The 22,485-nt window shown below is 45.3% G+C and overlaps 1 protein-coding gene across 1 annotated transcript in view; it reads right to left on the reverse strand.

Moving 5' to 3' along the window:
- FABP3 (fatty acid binding protein 3) overlaps positions 1 to 19,816 on the reverse strand; it is a 40,930-nt gene extending 21,114 nt beyond the window's left edge. Inside the window, exons 1-2 of the mRNA XM_063954597.1 lie at positions 19,674 to 19,816; positions 3,789 to 3,961 (exon numbers count right to left, since the gene is read on the reverse strand). Of these exons, the coding sequence (XP_063810667.1) occupies positions 3,789 to 3,961; positions 19,674 to 19,746 (246 nt within the window). The 5' untranslated portion in view covers positions 19,747 to 19,816. The remainder of the gene's footprint in view (positions 1 to 3,788; positions 3,962 to 19,673) is intronic.
- Positions 19,817 to 22,485: the final 2,669 nt, after the last annotated feature.

The following is a 22,485-nucleotide window of genomic DNA, read 5'->3' on the forward strand; positions in this document are numbered from 1 at the left end:
TGCTAAGCTTAGAGCATTGTAAATTGCTCTTAGCTCCAGTATATTTATGTGGAGAGAAGTCTCCAGACTTGATCACACTCCCTGGAAATTTTTTCCTTGTGTGACTGCTCCCCAGCCGTTCAGGCTGGCATCCGTGGTCACCAGGACCCAGTCCTGAATGCCGAATCTGTGGCCCTTTAGTAGATGAGCACTCTGCAGCCACCACAGAAGAGACACCCTTGTCCTTGGAGACAGGGTTATCCGCTGATGCATCTGAAGATGCGATCCGGACCATTTTTCCAGCAGATCCCACTGAAAAGTTCTTGCGTGAAATCTGCCAAATGGAATCGCTTCGTAAGAAGCCACCATTTTTCCCAGGACCCTTGTGCAATGATGCACTGACACTTTTCCTGGTTTTAGGAGGTTCCTGGCTAGCTCGGATAACTCCCTGGCTTTCTCCTCCGGGAGAAACACCTTTTTCTGGACTGTGTCCAGAATCATCCCTAGGAACAGCAGACGTGTCGTCGGAGACAGCTGCGATTTTGGAATATTTAGAATCCACCCGTGCTGACGTAACACTAACTGAGATAGTGCTACTCCGACTTCTAACTGTTCCCTGGACCTTGCCCTTATCAGGAGATCGTCCAAGTAAGGGATAATTAAAACGCCTTTTCTTCGAAGAAGAATCATCATTTCGGCCATTACCTTGGTAAAGACCCGAGGTGCCGTGGACAATCCAAACGGCAGCGTCTGAAACTGATAATGACAGTTTTGTACTACAAACCTGAGGTACCCTTGGTGAGAAGGGTAGATTGGGACGTGGAGATAAGCATCTTTGATGTCCAGAGACACCATATAGTCCCCTTCTTCCAGGTTTGCTATCACTGCTCTAAGTGACTCCATCTTGAATTTGAACCTCTTTATGTAAGTGTTCAAGGATTTTAGATTTAAAATTGGTCTCACCGAGCCGTCCGGCTTCGGTACCACAAACAGCGTGGAATAATACCCCTTTCCCTGTTGTAGGAGAGGTACCCTGATTATCACCTGCTGGGAATACAGCTTGTGAATGGCTTCCAAAACTGCCTCCCTGTCGGAGGGAGACTTTGGTAGAGCAGACTTCAGGAACCGGCGAGGGGGAGACGTCTCGAATTCTAGTTTGTACCCCTGTGATACTACCTGCAGAATCCAGGGGTCCACTTGCGAGTGAGTCCACTGCGCGTTGAAATTTTTGAGACGGGTCCCCACCGTGTCCGAGTCCGCTTGTAAAGCCCCAGCGTCATGCTGAAGACTTGGCAGAAGCAGAGGATGGCTTCTGCTCCTGGGAAGAGGCTGCCTGGTGCAGTCTTTTTCCTCTTCCTCTGCCCCGGGGCAGAAATGAGTGGCCTTTTGCCTGCCTGTACTTATGGGAACGAAAGGACTGAGTTTGAAAAGACGGTGTCTTTTTCTGCTGAGAGGTGACCTGGGGTAAAAAGGTGGACTTTCCGGCCGTTGCCGTGGCCACCAGGTCCGATAGACCGGCCCCAAATAACTCCTCCCCTTTAAACGGCAATACTTCCATATGTCGTTTGGAATCCGCATCCCCTGACCACTGTCGCGTCCATAACGCTCTTCTGGCAGAAATGGACATAGCACTCACTCTTGATGCCAGGGTGCAAATATCCCTCTGTGCATCACGCATATATAGTAATGCATCCTTCAAATGCTCTATAGTTAGTAATATACTGTCCCTATCCAGGGTATCAATATTTTCAGTCAGGGAATCCGACCACGCAACTCCAGCACTGCACATCCAGGCTGATGCGATTGCTGGTCGCAGTATAACACCAGTATGTGTGTATATACCCTTCAGGATATTTTCCAGCCTTCTATCCGCTGGTTCTTTGAGGGCGGCCGTATCAGGAGACGGTAACGCTACTTGTTCAGATAAACGTGTGAGCGCTTTATCTACTCTAGGGGGTGTTTCCCAACGCGCCCTAACCTCTGGCGGGAAAGGGTATAGTGCCAATAATTTATTAGAAATTAGCACTTTTTTATCGGGGGAAACCCACGCTTTATCACACACCTCATTTAATTCATCTGACTCAGGAAAAGCTACTGGTAGTTTTTTCACTCCCCACATAATACCCTTCTTTGTGGTACTTGTAGTGTCAGAAATGTTCAATGCCTCCTTCATTGCCGTGATCATGTAACGTGTGGCCCTACTGGACATTACGTTTGTCTCCTCACCGTCGACACTGGACTCAGTATCCGTGTCTGGGTCTGTGTCGACCCACTGAGGTAACGGGCGTTTTATCGCCCCTGACGGTGTCTGAGACGCCTGGACAGGCACTAATTGATTTGTCGGCTGTCTCATGTCGTCAACAGTTTTTTGTAAAGTGCTGACATTGTCACGTAGTTCTTTAAATACAACCATCCAGTCAGGTGTCGACTCCCTAGGGGGTGACATCACTAATACAGGCAATTGCTCTGCTTCCACATCATTTTCCTCCTCATACATGTCGACACAATCGTACCGACACCCAGCACACACACAGGGAATGCTCTGATAGAGGACAGGACCCCACTAGCCCTTTGGGGAGACAGAGGGAGAGTTTGCCAGCACACACCAGAGCACTATATATATCTATAGGAATAACCTTATATAAGTGTTACTCCCTTTATAGCTGCTGTTTATAATTTAGCTGCCAATAGTGCCCCCCCTCTCTCGTTTTTACCCTGATTCTGTAGGGACTGCAGGGGAGAGTCAGGGAGCCGTCCTTCCAGCGGAACTGTGAGGGAAAATGGCGCTTGTGTGCTGAGGAGATAGGCTCCGCCCCTTCACGACGGCCTTATCTCCCGCTTTTTTCTGGAAAACTGGCAGGGGTTAAATACATCCATATAGCCCAGGAGCTATATGTGATGTATTTCTTTTGCCATCCTAAGGTATTTCTGTTTTTATTGCGTCTCAGGGCGCTCCCCCCCAGCGCCCTGCACCCTCAGTGACCGGAGTGTGAAGTGTGCTGAGAGCAATGGCGCACAGCTGCAGTGCTGTGCGCTACCTTATTTGAAGACAGGAACGTCTTCTGACGCCGATTTCACCGGACCTCTTCGTTCTTCTGGCTCTGTAAGGGGGCCGGCGGCGCGGCTCCGGGACCCATCCAGGCTGAACCTGTGATCGTCCCTCTGGAGCTAATGTCCAGTAGCCTAAGAAACCCAATCCACTCTGCACGCAGGTGAGTTCGTTTCTTCTCCCCTTAGTCCCACGATGCAGTGAGCCTGTTGCCAGCAGGACTCACTGAAAATAAAAAACCTAAAATAAACTTTTACTCTAAGCAGCTCAGGAGAGCCACCTAGCATGCACCCTTCTCGTTCGGGCACAAAAATCTAACTGAGGCTTGGAGGAGGGTCATAGGGGGAGGAGCCAGTGCACACCAGCTAGTTCAAGCTTTTACTTTTGTGCCCAGTCTCCTGCGGAGCCGCTATTCCCCATGGTCCTTACGGAGTCCCAGCATCCACTTTGGACGTTAGAGAAATTGGGGTTATTATCAGGTAAGCCTAATAAAAAATAGTCTTGCAAACTAGACAGGTCATGGCTTTCTTGTCAGCTAAGGTATGTTTAGCCTGTATATTTAATTAGATAATAACTACTGCAAAGCCCAATTGAAATATTAACTGCACTTGCTACAGGGGAAACATGCAAGTGATTTCATTTACTGCAGTATCATGTAAGAAAAGAAAATGTAACTCTTATTTCATAATATATCCTTATCTCCCTTACATCACTATTACATACAGTCAGAGGACATGTGGCAAGGTAGAAATGACCTCACCTTAACCTTGCGGTCATCTGCCGTGGTCTCATCAAATTCCTCATCAAGCTTAAATTTGACTTCTGTGTTCTTAAATGTGCTCTGTGTCTGCAGCACAATAAGGGACCCTTCTGAACATATTATAGTTGTGGGTTTGGTGACATTTGCAATTTGTCGGGTAGCAAACCCCACACCTGAAAAACACAAAACCAAAATAAACAAATCCATGTACAACTCTTAAAACTAATTAATTTCTTAAATTTTTAGGATGGATTACAGGACTACTGGAAAAGATATTTTACGAGCCTACGGATGTGTCCTCATACACCACTGTCTCAGCGCACCAGGTTCCGTGCGTCTCTTTTGCTCCCAAACATGTTCTTACTTACAATGCAATGTGCAAAAACTGGTTCACGAGACTGCACTGATTACTTTTATATGCGACACTTGTATATCTTTGTGCAAATGAGTCCGAGTCCGTATATGAAGTGATACGATGCAACAGATGCGGATTTTTTCACACCAAGTTTTGTTCATCTGCGACTTTGGGCAGTACGGATGGTGTAATGGTTAGCATTACTGCCTCACAGCACTGAGGTCATGGGTTCGATTCCCACCATGGCCCTAACTGTGCGGAGTTTGTATATTCTCCCCGTACTTGCGTGGGTTTCCTCCAGATACTCCGGTTTCCTCCCACAATGCAAAATTATACTGGTAGGTTAATTGGCTCCCAACAAAAATTAGCCCAAGCGTGAATGTGTGTGTGTGTACATGTTATAGGGAATATAGACTGTAAGCTCCACTGGGGCAGGGACCAATGTGAATGGGCAAAATATTCTCTGTAAAGCGCTGCGGAATATGTGTGCGCTATATAAATAACTGGTAATAAATGATAAATAAATTTGTATGTATTTAAAACGTATTCCTATGAGGTTAAAGTTTCAGCCCGGTGTCAGATTGAGTGGTGTTTCGCTGCATCTGCTGTGCGAATAAAACACAATATTTAAAGAAAAAGAGGCAGATGTACTAAGCCTTGGAGAGACAAAGTAGACGGTGATACACCACCAACCAACCATCTCTGGTCATATTTCAAACACAGCACGTAACATGGCAGTTAGGAGCTGATTGGCTGGTACTTTATCTCAGTCCACTTTATCTCTCTCCAAGGATTAGTACATAGATCTCTGTATCTCTCCAAGGCTTAGTACATCTGCCCCAAAGTACCTACTCTCCCCTACTTGGTGTGGCTCACTTGAGACTAGGCATATGAGGACATAGCTGTATGCCTGTGCCAGTACTGTATATAGACATACAGCATACATTTACTAGGATTTGACAATAATATTAGCTACACACAAACACACACACACACACACACACACACACACACACACACACACACTTATTTAATATTGTTTCCTCTATTTTTGTCTTACACTCACTGAGAACAAGATAAACACCTGCTGAGTACAATTAACCGCCATATTTTATCTCACAACCTTCATGGGAAGGTCAGACACACAGTGACTATAATGGTGGTCATTCAGATAGTGCATGTGATTTTATTTTGGCAAGTCCCCGTTCTACATTCTTGGCATGAAAATAGATGAAATGAAAGCACTTCATATAAATGGCTCACATGTAGTCCTGACATTAATGACAATATTAGTCTTTTACAGAAGCCTTTTAACTGGACATAACCTTGATAGCCAATGCCTCTTCTTTTTTAGCAAGTATATATAACTTTTGTGTCCGATACTATATTAGTGTTGTTTTAGATTATATTAGTGGTACCACTATGCCAGCTGTGCTGTGGAGAAGAATAAAGCAATTCATTTTCCATGCTGCTTGTGAATACATTTACAATTTGAAGCCTACACAGCTTGTGTATTACAAAATGAACATTCACACCTCCCCCAAATGAAAGGATATCTGCTAGCCTGGACACAATAACAATGCAACAATTGTCTCTTGGCACTGAATACAGGCACAAAAACTGACTGCGTATTGGGCTCAATCTTTAAGTAATGTAAGCAACTAATTCTAAACACATTTCGAGGTGGCACGTCAATCATCAGGATGTTTAGTCACGTCCCTTAGAATTACAGTAGATGGACCAGTATCGCCCAATTACCTGCGCATGTTCTCAGGCTGTGAGAAAAAGGGTGCAACATTTATGGCTGCAAGGTGGCATTTTTCAACTGTTCCCATAAACTCCAATTGCATTAACAGCAGAATGTTTACAGAAAGCTGGTTACCAAATATTGGGGCAAATGTAGTAAGCCTGGAGAAATGATAAAGCAGTGATAAGTGGAAGCTGATAACGCACCAGCCAATTATTACAGGTTTGAAAAATGACAGTTAGGAGCTGATTGTCTGGTGCGTTATCACCTTCCACTTATCACTTCTTTATCACTTCTCCAAGTTTAATACATCTCCCCCATTGTTAGGAACGCACCAGAGGCACAAAAGGATAAGCACAATTTCATGTTAAATGGGATGGTAAGGCAAGTGGGAAAAATGAGGGACACTCCATTTGCCACCTTGTAGTTATTGCATGTTAACAGAATGGGCAGAGTCCATAGAACAATGGCAATGCACCCAATGCCAAGTGCAAGGATCACTGGAACCAGTAGGTTCTGTTCCACCACAATAAATACTGATCATGGTACTGGTAGGTAAGGGGATCAGGAGCCTAAGTCTAAACAAGCCTGGTATCTGTCAGTCCACCTCTTGTTTGCTTTTCATTAGAAGCATAAATGCAGACTTGTGTTTGTTTTGGGCTTCCTTAAATTAAATGACAGGATGGAGAAGTAGAGGTATTTCAGAATATAACTAATGTCTACCAATTTATAGAACACAAAGGTTACTTGGGCATTTGGCATTTAAATTACAAGTAAAACCTTGCATTAATATTGAGATGAGTAATATTGCTCAGTTTTAGTGCATCTGATGTTTATCAAGTATTTTTTTTATGGGTGAGTGAAGATTAGTTAGGTGTAGCTCTAGGACATAGGGATCGTAGTATAGCAAAGTCCAAGGAATGTGTAAATGATGAAGCCATAGACAGAGGCCAGTTGTATACAGCAACATCATGTGTTCTTTGTTCCTTGGTTTGTCCATATGGTACTATATTCAGATTACTGTTCATTGATACAAGATTGGGTGGGTCCTGCACAAGGATGTATGTGTGTTTCTCTCCCTATACAAGGATCCCTTTGTCTCTCAGCCCCCTTACATGTTACAATTGTGTAAATGCACCACACAAAAATGGGTGCTTTTTTTTAGTTTTTCACTAAAAGATTGTGCCATGGGAAGGCTTAGGACTTGTGCTGGAACTAAAGTTTCAACTTTTAGGACATTTTTAGGTCTAAGGTTAGTACTTTTGGTTTTTTTTGGATATAGATTATTTTTAGGGTTTTACAACATAGTGCATGGCAGGCCCTTATATATGTTTAGTAGGACAAGTGTTCTATCTCAGTAGGGATTTTTTTTTATTTTTTTTTTACTACCCCGGCAGGTCTTCTTATTACTAGAGGACTATTTATATGCTTTACTGACTGTGCACAATGTCCCTATCAAGTGTGTGTGAATTACGGTTAGGTTAGTAATAAAAGTATATGTGTGGGGTTCAGATTAAATGTAATATTGAATATTAGTATTAGACTAATGTCACCGTATTTATTATTTAGCAGACCTAATATTTACTTTTCTTAGCTTGTGTACTTAAAGTAATTGGTGCAACAATTAGTATCGGGGAGCTTACTATTAATGTGAACTGCTATGCGGTAATTTGGGGCCAGCATGACTAACAATACTGTAACAATCAATGAAACATAAGGTCAGAGGATCTTGCTCGCTAGGCCTTACCATTTACTGGCTTCATATTAATTTAGGACTTGCTGCATGTTCACTTTAAAGGACTTTACATTCATTTTAGGAATTTGTTTTAGCTTAGGGGACGTGTGCGTTCTGTGTTTAAGCATTTAGATTTATAAAAAGTCATTGCCACCGTGCCCTTATTTGGAATCAGCAATTTTCTGACACTAAATAAATCAGAATCGCAACATATCACTAGAAAAAGTTTGTTCTTTGTACCAGCTCTTTAAGCAGAGATTTTGTAGCAATTTCTGCCAATTAAAAACAAACATGATAACGTCCTTTTTTTCCCTGCGATTATTTTATTATTCTTGCCATGCTGTTTTCCTTTCAAATTGTAAAACCTAACAACACTTTTACGTGAAGTATCTGGTTTTCTATTGTTTTCAATTTTGGAGCTTTTTTTTTTTTTTTTTAATCTCAGGTGACCTTCGGGATTTATACTACCTTGTGTCACTCCTCACGGTTTTATCTGTTGTATAAATAAACAGAAATAAATAGGAAAAAAAGAAACATGAATTCGTAAGTGATATTAAAAATCTGAGCTATGCCCATTCATTTCAATGGTGCTTCTTGCATGCCTACTACATGATGAAACCCCGTTGAAAGATGGTATCAAGGTTAAACTTATTAACAGTGTTTATTTCATTTTCCTTTATTAATGTTAAAAAGGAATGTCTTGTAGTCATGGCCAGCCCTGAGCATAGGCAACCTAGCCACTTGGTAGGGCTACCTAGCTGCAGAGGACAACAGGGTTACCACCTATCCGGGATTACTCTGGACAGGCCAGAAATCCACCAGAATGCCCAGAGTCTGGACAGGTGGTAATCCCAGACAGCACATGACCTGGAATCTGAACATGCTCCACGCTTTTGCTGTGGCAACTGATGCTAGGCTGCCGCCAATCAGCAAGCAGCAATGTGAATATCTTCTGTCCCAAGAGAGTGATTCAGTCTTTCAGTGTGTGGACTGGTCAGTCTATGATCGTGAACGGTGGACGCGGTATGCGTGGCCTGGGTGGAGGCATCGGAGAGGGGACTGGAGAGGGAAATTGCTGTGCTTCAGAAACATTGCTTCTGTAAGTTTAAAAGGCTGTGGCTTGGACCAATTCCGACACATCGGGCCAAGAAATCGGATGAAAAGTGGCAAATCTCATGTGAATCTGATCCGCAGTCCTGTGCTCATCGTATCAGAGCATGTAGACAGCAAGAGCTGCACTATAGATTTCTCGGATCCGGCAGCCTCGGCTGGGAACTCATACGATACATCGTATGCAAAAGGACTGCACAGAATGTATCGTATGCGATCCTGCCACCAAGGAAGTTGCCGAGTAGCTCAAGAGAGACATATGCGACTTCTCGCCTCAGAGAAGTCACAGTAGTGAATGGGGACTTTTATGCTGGGTACACACTGGCAGATATATTGGCCAATCAGTTGGTTGTCCAATATATCTTTTGCTGATCTGCAGGTGTGTACAAGCAATATGTCTGTGAAAGACGTCTTTCACAGATATATTGCATCTGCTGTGCGACACAGCAGATGACCAATATATCTGCAGATATATTAGTGCATCTTTCAGTGTGTATGAACAATCTCCATCTGCTTATATAGCTGCAGATCGATTGAACAGCAGATATATCTTTAAGATACATTGGTGCATCTTTCTGTGTATGAACAACCACCATCTGCAGATATATCTGCAGATCGATTGAACAGCAGATATATCTGCTAGTGTGTACCCAGCTTTAGTTGCTTAAACAAGTACTGCTATTTTGTAAACACTTGTTTGAATAGGTTCAGGATCATTGTGCACACTGAAAAAAACAAATATTTATATTTAGCATTTATTAATTTGCATTTACTATTAGACAAATTGCAATTAGCCACTAACAGGAGAGTTTATTGAGTTAAATAGCTGACTTGCAAGTAATCTGGGCATATATTCCCCTCCCTTGTGTAATAAGATCTGACAATAATGATTGTGGTAACCCACCTGCATTGCACTCCGCCTATCTACTATATTTACAAATGAAACAACCCTGCTCCAGCACACAGTAAAACCACATATTATTTCAGTTCTTCCTGTGCCAAATTGAACACAATCCCTGTTTTACATTTACTCTGGAGCTGTGTTATTGTTTCTATTATATCGGTGGATTAGTACAGAATGTATTGAATCTTGAGTCTCCTGTTCCTGTGGTGGGAATTACTGTACAGACTAGGTAACCTCTAGCAGTGCCAAGTCCTATTTAATAGCAAAGGTGAAACATTTTTACAGAACTTTTAGGGGGTAGAATGAATGTTCTTTGACGTATAATTGCGATGCTTGGCTGTATACACACGAGAATTACTGTACATCAACACCGTACAGAGGAAGGTGCTGTGCCATATACACACGAGAATTACTGTACAGCAACACCGTACAGAGGAAGGTGCTGTGCCATACACACACACGAGAGTTACTGCACAGCAACACTGTACAGAGGAAGGTGCTGTGCCATATACACACGAGAATTACTGTACAGCAACACCGTACAGAGGAAGGTGCTGTGCAATACACACACGAGAATTACTGTACAGCAACACCGTACAGAGGAAGGTGCTGTGCCATATACACACGAGAATTACTGTACATCAACACTGTACAGAGGAAGGTGCTGTGCCATATACACACGAGAATTACTGTACAGCAACACCGTACAGAGGAAGGTGCTGTGCCATATACACACGAGAATTACTGTACAGCAACACCGTACAGAGGAAGGTGCTGTGCCATATACACACGAGAGTTACTGTACAGCAACACTGTACAGAGGAAGGTGCTGTGCCATATACACACGAGAATTACTGTACAGCAACACCGTACAGAGGAAGGTGCTGTGCCATATACACACGAGAATTACTGTACAGCAACACCGTACAGAGGAAGGTGCTGTGCCATATACACACGAGAGTTACTGTACAGCAACACTGTACAGAGGAAGGTGCTGTGCCATACACACACGAGAATTACTGTACAGCAACACCGTACAGAGGAAGGTGCTGTGCCATACACACACGAGAATTACTGTACAGCAACACCGTACAGAGGAAGGTGCTGTGCCATATACACACGAGAGTTACTGTACAGCAACACTGTACAGAGGAAGGTGCTGTGCCATATACACACGAGAATTACTGTACAGCAACACCGTACAGAGGAAGGTGCTGTGCCACACTGTTTTGAGGTGGCATCTGTTTCCAGGGGACACCAGCTAAAATCTTGCCGAGGGCACCAAATTGGTCAGAGCTGACCTTGCCTGTGTAATTTCCAGTTGCTGAAAATAACCATTACACAAATTAAACATCAGACAGGCATCAGTCACCGTCGTGCAGTGGTCAGTTTTCAGAAACCAGAGACAAGATCATAAAGATTGCCAAGTGTGTTAAAGGAACTACAGTGTTTACTGTTACATAAAGCAACTCTGCTTTACAATCCCTGAGTAATATGTATTAGTATATACAGAAACAGGTTATGTGCCCTCAGATGAAAGTAGAAGGTCACGGTGAACTTACTGGCAGTGTGCTGAAGAATGAATAACTAGGGGCAGTGTGTATACAGCTTGCGATGCCGATGTGCGGTCCCACGGGATCGGCATCGCAAGAAAAAAATAGACTGTGCAGTCAGCCCAACATTGACTATATTGGTGGTGCTGGGCTCCGGCCACATCGCATGGTCACATTGCATAGTCAATGTTGGGCATTTCCTGCATCGCACCGTGTGTATGCACCTTAAGGGATGCAGTTAAAATACTGCCGTCGGGATCCCAGCATTCAGGAGACCAATGTTATAATCCTGATAGCCAGTGAAATACTGCCAGACGGAATTCCGATCACCGCAGGTTAATCCCACTCGGTTGGTGGGTCCACCCTGTGTAATCTACTAACGCCCTGGTACGGGTGTTCCATATATACAGCTAACAGTGTAATGTAATATATATATATATATATATATATATATATATATACAGATAGATAGATAGATAGATAGAGTACCCAATAGTGCTAAATGTGAGTCTAAAGCAGCACCTCTAGCAGAACCTCCTGTTAGCCAAGGTTCAAAAACAACATCAAATGCACAGATCTGAGGGCACTAGATTAATGGTATTGTTCATACTTAACCACTTAACTGACGATTTATTTAGTCAAAAACCGCTCCGAAATTGTCATGTTTTTTTATGAGTGAATTAGGTGAAGAACATGAATTTAACCCTATCCAAAATGATTTTAGTTAAAAAATAGAAAAAATAAAAAACACCCCCCCCCCCCCAAAAACATCGATCAGGAACATTGCGACCATCGGAAACATCCATCCATTCCATTCCATCCATTCACGCTGAAAGAGCGCTTGGGGGAAGCCCAGCACCTCTGTAGGTGCTGGGCACGCCCCCAACAGTGATGCCCCGGCCGCCCACGCCCCCTTTTTTTACGTCAGCGGGCTGAACCGCCCACTTTTATTACAACAATGACCGCGCCCCCCTATTTTGCATGGCCGCGCCCCCTTTTCGGTCGCCCTGCCCTGCCCGGATTCTAGAGTGAACACTAATCTATACCAACAAAGAAACTGAATGTAAAACCGGATAAATACGAAGAAACAGCTTTGTGAAACCTTATCGATGCTCTTGATAATAAGAATTTACTTACCGATAATTCTATTTCTCGGAGTCCGTAGTGGATGCTGGGGTTCCTGAAAGAACCATGGGGAATAGCGGCTCCGCAGGAGACAGGGCACAAAAAGTAAAGCTTTAGGATCAGGTGGTGTGCACTGGCTCCTCCCCCTATGACCCTCCTCCAAGCCTCAGTTAGGATACTGTGCCCGGACGAGCGTACACAATAAGGAAGGATTTTTAATCCCGGGTAAGACTCATACCAGCCACACCAATCACACTGTACAACCTGTGATCTGAACCCAGTTAACAGTATGATAACAGCGGAGCCTCTGAAAGATGGCTCACAACAATAATAACCCGATTTTTGTAACTATGTACAAGTATTGCAGATAATCCGCACTTGGGATGGGCGCCCAGCATCCACTACGGACTCCGAGAAATAGAATTATCGGTAAGTAAATTCTTATTTTCTCTATCGTCCTAGTGGATGCTGGGGTTCCTGAAAGGACCATGGGGATAATACCAAAGCTCCCAAACGGGCGGGAGAGTGCGGATGACTCTGCAGCACCGAATGAGAGAACTCCAGGTCCTCCTTAGCCAGGGTATCAAATTTGTAGGATTTTACCAACGTGTTTGCCCCTGACTAAATAGCCGCTCGGCAAAGTTGTAAAGCCGAGACCCCTCGGGCAGCCGCCCAAGATAAGCCCACCTTCCTTGTGCAATGGGCATTTACATATTTTGGCTGTGGCAGGCCTGCCACAGAATGTGCAAGCTGAATTGTATTACACATCCAACTAGCAATAGTCTGCTTAGAAGCAAGAGCACCCAGTTTGTTGGGTGCATACAGGATAACAGCAAGTCAGTTTTCCTGACTCCAGCCGTCCTGGAACCTATATTTACAGGGCCCTGACAACATCTAGCAACCTGGAGTCCTCCAAGTCCCTAGTAGGCGCAAGGCACCAAAATAAGCTGGTTCAGGTGAAACACTGACACCACCTTAGGGAGAGAACTGGGGACGAGTCCGCAGCTCTGCCCTGTCCAAATGGACAACCAGATATGGGCTTTTTTGAGAAAAAAAACCACCAATTTGACACTCGCCTGGTCCAGGCCAGGGCCAAGAGCATGGTCACTTTTCATGTGAGATGCTTCAAATCCACAGATTTGACTGGTTTTAAACCAATGTGATTTGAGGAATCCCAGAACTACGTTGAGATCCCACAGTGCCACTGGAGGCACAAAAGGGGGTTGTATATGCAATACTCCCTTGACAAACTTCTGGACTTCAGGAACTGAAGCCACTTCTTTCTGGAAGAAAATCGACAGGGCCGAAATTTGAACCTTAATGGACCCCAATTTGAGGCCCATAGACACTCCTGTTTGCAGGAAATGCAGGAATCGACCGAGTTGAAATTTCTTCGTGGGGCCTTTCTGGCCTCACACCACGCAACATATTTTTGCCACATGTGGTGATAATGTTGTGCGGTCACCTCCTTTCTGGCTTTGACCAGGGTAGGAATGACCTCTTCCGGAATGCTTTTTTCCCTTAGGATCCGGCGTTCCACCGCCATGCCGTCAAACGCAGCTGCGGTAAGTCTTGGAACAGACATGGTACTTGCTGAAACAAGTCCCTTCTTAGCGGCAGAGGCCATAAGTCCTCTGTGAGCATCTCTTGAAGTTCCGGGTACCAAGTCCTTCTTGGCCAATCCGGAGCCATGAGTATAGTTCTTACTCCTCTACGTCTTATAAGTCTCAGTACCTTAGGTATGAGAAGCAGAGGATGGAACACATACACCGACTGGTACATCCATGGTGTTACCAGAACGTCCACAGCTATTGCCTGAGGGTCTCTTAACCTGGCGCAATACCTGTCCCGTTTTTTGTTCAGACGGGACGCCATCATGTCCACCTTTGGTATTTCCCAACGGTTTACAATCATGTGGAAAACTTCCCGATGAAGTTTCCACTCTGCCGGGTGGAGGTCGTGCCTGCTGAGGAAATCTGCTTCCCAGTTTCCATTCCCGGAATGAAACACTGCTGACAGTGCTATCACATGATTTTCCGTCCAGCGAAAAGTCCTTGCAGTTTTTGCCATTGCCCTCCTGCTTCTTGTGTCGCCCTGTCTATTTACGTGGGCGACTGCCGTGATGTTTTTCCCACTGGATCAATACCGGCTGACCTTGAAGCAGAGGTCTTGCTAAGCTTAGAGTATTATAAATTTACCCTTAGCTCCAGTATATTTATGTGGAGAAAAGTCTCCAGACTTGATCACACTCCCTGGAAATTTTTTCCTTGTGTGACTGCTCCCCAGCCTCTCGGGCTGGCCTCCGTGGTCACCAGCATCCAATCCTGAATGCCGAATCTGCGGCCCTCTAGAAGATGAGCACTCTGTAACCACCACAGGAGAGACACCCTTGTCCTTGGATATAGGGTTATCCGCTGATGCATCTGAAGATGCGATCCGGACCATTTGTCCAGCAGATCCCACTGAAAAATTCTTGCGTGAAATCTGCCGAATGGAATTGCTTCGTAGGAAGTCACCATCTTTACCAGGACCCTTGTGCAATGATGCACTGATTTTAGGAGGTTCCTGACTAGCTCGGATAACTCCCTGGCTTTCTCTTCCGGGAGAAACACCTTTTTCTGGACTGTGTCCAGAATCATCCCTAGGCACAGCAGACTTGTCGTCGGGATCAGCTGCGATTTTGGAGTATTTAGAATCCACCCGTGCTGTTGTAGCAGTATCCGAGATAGTGCTACTCCGACCTCCAACTGTTCCCTGGACTTTGCCCTTATCAGGAGATCGTCCAAGTAAGGGATAATTAAGACGCCTTTTCTTCGAAGAAGAATCATCATTTCGGCCATTACCTTGGTAAAGACCCGGGGTGCCGTGGACAATCCAAACGGCAGCGTCTGAAACTGATAGTGACAGTTCTGTACCACGAACCTGAGGTAACTTTAGTGAGAAGGGCAAATTTTGGACATGGAGGTAAGCATCCCTGATGTCTCGGGACACTATATAGTCCCCTTCTTCCTGGTTCGTTATCACTGCTCTGAGTGACTCCATCTTGATTTGAACCTTTGTAAGTGTTCAAATTTTTTTAGATTTAGAATAGGTCTCACCTAGCCTTCTGGCTTCAGTACCACAATATAATGTGGAATAATACCCCTTTTCTTGTTGTAGGAGGGGTAATTTGATTATCACCTGCTGGGAATACAGCTTGTGAATTGTTTCCCATACTGCCTCCTTGTCGGAGGGAGACCTTGGTAAACCAGACTTCAGGAGCCTGCGAAGGGGAAACGTCTCGACATTCCAATCTGTACCCCTGGGATACTACATGTAGGATCCAGGGGTCCTGTACGGTCCCAGCGTCATGCTGAGAGCTTGGCAGAAGCGGTGGAACGCTTCTGTTCCTGGGAATGGGCTGCCTGCTGCAGTCTTCTTCCCTTTCCTCTATCCCTGGGCAGATATGACTCTTATAGGGACGAAAGGACTGAGGCTGAAAAGACGGTGTCTTTTTCTGCAGAGATGTGACTTAGGGTAAAAACGGTGGATTTTCCAGCAGTTGCCGTGGCCACCAGGTCCGATGGACCGACCCCAAATAACTCCTCTTCCTTTATACGGCAATACACCTTTGTGCCGTTTGGAATCTGCATCACCTGACCACTGTCGTGTCCATAAACATCTTCTGGCAGATATGGACATCGCACTTACTCTTGATGCCAGAGTGCAAATATCCCTCTGTGCATCTCGCATATATAGAAAATGCATCCTTTAAATGCTCTATAGTCAATAAAATACTGTCCCTGTCAAGGGTATCAATATTTTTAGTCAGGGAATCCGACCAAGCCACCCCAGCTCTGCACATCCAGGCTGAGGCGATCGCTGGTCGCAGTATAACACCAGTATGTGTGTATATACTTTTTTATGATATTTTCCAGCCTCCTGTCAGCTGGCTCCTTGAGGACGGCCCTATCTATAGACGGTACCGCCACTTGTTTTGATAAGCGTGTGAGCGCCTTATCCACCCTAAGGGGTGTTTTCCAACGCGCCCTAACTTCTGGCGGGAAAGGGTATACCGCCCATAATTTTCTATCGGGGGGAACCCACGCATCTTCACACACTTCATTTAATTTATCTGATTCAGGAAAAACTACGGTAGTTTTTTCACATCCCACATAATACCCTCTTTTGTGGTACTTGTAGTATCAGAAATATGTAACACCTCCTTCATTGCCCTTAACGTGTGGCCCTAATAAGGAATACGTTTGTTTATTCACCGTCGACACTGGATTCGGTGTCCGTGTCTGTGTCGACCGACTAAAGTAAACGGGCGTTTTAAAAACCCCTGACGGTGTTTCTGAGACGTCTGGACCGGTACTAATTGTTTGTCGGCCGTCTCATGTCGTCAACCGACCTTGCAGCGTGTTGACATTATCACGTAATTCCCTAAATAAGCCATCCATTCCGGTGTCGACTCCCTAGAGAGTGACATCACCATTACAGGCAATTGCTCCAGTTCCTCACCAACATCGTCCTCATACATGTCGACACACACGTACCGACACACAGCACACACACAGGGAATGCTCTGATAGAGGACAGGACCCACTAGCCCTTTGGAGAGACAGAGGGAGAGTTTGCCAGCACACACCAAAAACGCTATAATTATATAGGGACAACCTTATATAAGTGTTTTCCCTTATAGCATCTTTTATATATTTCTAACGCCAAATTGGTGCCCCCCCTCTCTGTTTTAACCCTGTTTCTGTAGTGCAGTGCAGGGGAGAGCCTGGGAGCCTTCCCTCCAGCCTTTCTGTGAGGGAAAATGGCGCTGTGTGCTGAGGAGATAGGCCCCGCCCCTTTTTCGGCGGGCTCGTCTCCCGCCCTTTAATGGATTCTGGCAGGGGTTAAATATCTCCATATAGCCCCCGGAGGCTATATGTGAGGTATTTTTAGCCAAAAAAGGTTTTCATTTGCCTCCCAGGGCGCCCCCCTCCCAGCGCCCTGCACCCTCAGTGACTGCCGTGTGAAGTGTGCTGAGAGGAAATGGCGCACAGCTGCAGTGCTGTGCGCTACCTTAAGAAGACTGAGGAGTCTTCTGCCGCCGATTCTGGACCTCTTCTCGTTTCAGCATCTGCAAGGGGGCCGGCGGCGAGGCTCCGGTGACCATCCAGGCTGTACCTGTGATCGTCCCTCTGGAGCTAATGTCCAGTAGCCAAAGAAGCCAATCCATCCTGCACGCAGGTGAGTTCACTTCTTCTCCCCTAAGTCCCTCGTTGCAGTGATCCTGTTGCCAGCAGGACTCACTGTAAAATAAAAAACCTAAGCTAAACTTTTCTAAGCAGCTCTTTAGGAGAGCCACCTAGATTGCACCCTTCTCGGCCGGGCACAAAAATCTAACTGAGGCTTGGAGGAGGGTCATAGGGAGAGGAGCCAGTGCACACCACCTGATCCTAAAGCTTTACTTTTTGTGCCCTGTCTCCTGCGGAGCCGCTATTCCCCATGGTCCTTTCAGGAACCCCAGCATCCACTAGGACGATAGAGAAATTTTATTTTTATGAATAAATTTTACTTGAATGTATTTGATACTTTTATTGTATACCACTGCAATTAAGTACGTGAACAATTCCATTAATCTAGCACCCTACACACATTTACACTGTTGCACAGTGGAAGTCAATGTCCTCAGTAGTGTTGGAGTTAAGCATATACAGTACATAGATTCCAGCGTGGATCATCAAATCGACAGTGTCTAGGTCGACAATGTTTAGGTCGACCACTATAGGTCGACAGGGTTGGAAGGTTGACAGGGTTTCTAGGTCGACAGGTTAAAAGATCATCATGAGGTTTTTGGGGGGTTTTGGTGTCGTTTTCTGCGTACAGTGACCGGGAAGCCAAATAAGTGCACAGTGTCCACTCGCCATGCTTCGGGCAGATTACCGTTACAATCGTAGTCCACGTGGATTGTTAAGTATGAAAAAGTTAAAAAATAAAAATGTGAAAAACTCATGTCGACCTTTTGACCTGTCGACCTAGCACATGACCTAGAAACCCTGTCGACCTAGTGACTTTTGACCTATAGTGGTTGACTTAAACATTGTCGACCTAGACAGTGTCGATTTTCAGACCGGATCCCCATAGATTCACCGTCCATGTAACAAAGCATGTAATAATTGTCTTATTACATTTCTACATCTAACATTAAAATATTAATCCCTACAGCAGTGCAGTAATACCAGCTAAATTGAATATTACTTGAATAAAAGCCTCAGAAGGATTACATAGCCTCCATGTTATCATTTTAAAACATAGCATATATATCTCTAGAACTACCTGTAGTCACTTTTTTTTAAACCATCCATTGAGTTCCTGAAACAGCCCATTTACTCCGTTACCTAAAATTGTGTTTAGGTGTTTGTGACAAATCCAATGATTTTAACTTGCTGCTTTCACCTTATTTATGGTTTGACAAACATACATGGTGATTTTTTACACTATATTATATCTCTATCTATATATCTATACGCACACACATATACACACACACAGCATAAATTGATGTATATTTATACATCTCTTTCACACATATATGACACACTAATGTACAGTATCAATATATATATATATATACACACACACACACACACACACACACACACACACACACACACACACACACACACAGACACATGTATAAGAAACACAGTAATATACAGTATCAATATATATATATATATATATATATATATATATACACACACACACACACACACACACACACACACACACACACACACACGTATAAGAAACACGGTAATATACTGCTGCCACTTCTCTATCACTATGATATTCCATATCAAGGTCTTTAGAATTCTGATACTGTGCACTTCTGTACAGCCTTTATTATACAACCTTTGTACCCGGCTTATAGTATAGTTGGTGTTTTTCCACCACCTTGCCCTATGTACAGCAGAGCAGCAGCGCACACTGCCTCACCCTACTCGCCCCATCCATCCCCCCCACCCCGTCATGTCAGCTCTGTCCAGTCTGCGCACACGGCCCTTCTCCATCCCCCCCCCCATAAAGTGCAGTGCAGAGCCATCCATTGCGCATGCATACACTGGTACCCACTACCCAGTACCAGCTTTGCCTCCATTTACGTATATATCAGCGGCTCCCCCCTTTTAAATCTTTCCATTAAGCGGGAATTAAAGCGCATATGTCTCGCTCATTAATATATAGATAGCCTCACCACCCCCAGAACACACACTGCTGCGGTACATCACTTCCACATGCCGCCACAGTGACAGCAGCTGTGCCCGTGCAGTATGTATGCAGCATTAACAGCATCTAATTCTCTCCCTGTCCTATACTCACCAAGGGCTTTCATATATTCGTCAAAATTCTTGCTTTCCACCAGCCTCCATGTTCCCAGGAATTTGTCCACCATGGTGAATGAATGGAGCCGTGCGCTGCTGCAGCAGAGATTAGATGAGCACTCGGCTCCCCTCCACTCTATATATAGCTGCTGCTGCTGCTACTGCTGACGGTCACATCACATGGTGGCGTCAATGTCTCTGCAGCAGTCAGAGAGGGATCACAGCGCAGCCCCTCCCAGTAGCCGGCACAGCCACATGCCTGCTGTAAGTCAGTGGGTGCCCTTCAGCTTTACATGAGCTAGATCCCTCAGCCCCAGGGTCCGGGCTTCCTGCACTCTGGCATTATTACTGCTGCTCGTGCCTAAGAATAACTAATGACAAGCATGCCAGATAATTCAACTTTGGTCTGTGGGACTTCTTCTAGCTCAGTACACTATGTATTACATGCCTTGTCCGTATTCTCCTAACGTGACATCATTTCACTATAGGCTTCTACTTTATTTAGCCTCTTTTATGGTAAATGATCTGTCAGAAAATAGAACAATGGGGAAGTTGTGCATTCTGGGGGGACGTGGACTCCTGTACAAAGAGCAGTGTGTGGAAACTTCTAGCCCTCTGCACTGATGCCTGCCTGTTGTAGCTTAACAGTAGTGTGTGGAAGGCACAGAGCAAAATGCAATGGTGCATTATGTATTGTTGCACCATCTGGCAGCATGGTAGCTATGCAGAGGCATGGCATGCATTATATACTGCTGCACCATCTGGCAGCATGGTAGCTATGCAGAGGCATGGTGTGCATTATGTATTGCTGCACCATCTGGCAGCATGGTAGCTATGCAGAGGCATGGTGTGCATTATGTATTGCTGCACCATCTGGCAGCATGGTAGCTATGCAGAGGCATGGTGTGCATTATGTATTGCTGCACCATCTGGCAGCATGGTAGCTATGCAGAGGCATGGTGTGCATTATGTATTGCTGCACCATCTGGCAGCATGGTAGCTATGCAGAGGCATGGCATGCATTATATACTGCTGCACCATCTGGCAGCATGTTAGCTATGCAGAGGCATGGTGTGCATTATGTATTGCTGCACCATCTGGCAGCATGGTAGCTATGCAGAGGCATGGCATGCATTATGTATTGCTGCACCATATGGCAGTATGGTAGCATTGCAGAGGCATGGCGTGCATTATGTACTGCTGCACCATCTGGCAGCATGGTAGCTATGCAGAGGCATAGCGTGCATTATGTATTGCTGCACCATCTGGCAGCATGGTAGCTATGCAGAGGCATGGCATGCATTATGTACTGCTGAACCATATGGTAGCTATGCAGAGGCATGGCATGCATTATGTACTGCTGCACCATCTGGCAGCATGGTAGCATTGCAGAGGCATGGAGTGCATTATGTATTGCTGCACCATCTGGCAGGATTGTAGCTTTGCAGAGGCATGGCATGCATTATGTACTGCTGCACCATCTGGCAGCATGTTAGCTATGCAGAGGCATGGTGTGCATTATGTATTGCTGCACCATCTGGCAGGATTGTAGCTTTGCAGAGGCATGGCGTGCATTATGTATTGCTGCACCATCTGGCAGCATGTTAGCTATGCAGAGGCATGGTGTGCATTATGTATTGCTGCACCATCTGGCAGCATGGTAGCTATGCAGAGGCATGGCATGCATTATGTATTGCTGCACCATCTGGCAGTATGGTAGCATTGCAGAGGCATGGCGTGCATTATGTACTGCTGCACCATCTGGCAGCATGGTAGCTATGCAGAGGCATGGTGTGCATTATGTATTGCTGCACCATCTGGCAGCATGGTAGCTATGCAGAGGCATGGCATGCATTATGTATTGCTGCACCATCTGGCAGTATGGTAGCTATGCAGAGGCATGGCGTGCATTATGTACTGCTGCACCATCTGGCAGCATGGTAGCTATGCAGAGGCATAGCGTGCATTATGTATTGCTGCACCATCTGGCAGCATGGTAGCTATGCAGAGGCATGGCATGCATTATGTACTGCTGAACCATATGGTAGCTATGCAGAGGCATGGCATGCATTATGTACTGCTGCACCATCTGGCAGCATGGTAGCATTGCAGAGGCATGGAGTGCATTATGTATTGCTGCACCATCTGGCAGGATTGTAGCTTTGCAGAGGCATGGCATGCATTATGTACTGCTGCACCATCTGGCAGCATGTTAGCTATGCAGAGGCATGGTGTGCATTATGTATTGCTGCACCATCTGGCAGGATTGTAGCTTTGCAGAGGCATGGCGTGCATTATGTATTGCTGCACCATCTGGCAGCATGTTAGCTATGCAGAGGCATGGTGTGCATTATGTATTGCTGCACCATCTGGCAGCATGGTAGCTATGCAGAGGCATGGCATGCATTATGTATTGCTGCACCATCTGGCAGTATGGTAGCATTGCAGAGGCATGGCGTGCATTATGTACTGCTGCACCATCTGGCAGCATGGTAGCTATGCAGAGGCATGGTGTGCATTATGTATTGCTGCACCATCTGGCAGCATGGTAGCTATGCAGAGGCATGGCATGCATTATGTATTGCTGCACCATCTGGCAGTATGGTAGCATTGCAGAGGCATGGCGTGCATTATGTACTGCTGCACCATCTGGCAGCATGGTAGCTATGCAGAGGCATAGCGTGCATTATGTATTGCTGCACCATCTGGCAGCATGGTAGCTATGCAGAGGCATGGCATGCATTATGTACTGCTGAACCATCTGGCAGCATGGTAGCTATGCAGAGGCATGGCATGCATTATGTACTGCT

Source organism: Pseudophryne corroboree, chromosome 2 (assembly GCF_028390025.1).
Source record: "Pseudophryne corroboree isolate aPseCor3 chromosome 2, aPseCor3.hap2, whole genome shotgun sequence".
NCBI lineage: Eukaryota > Metazoa > Chordata > Amphibia > Anura > Myobatrachidae > Pseudophryne > Pseudophryne corroboree.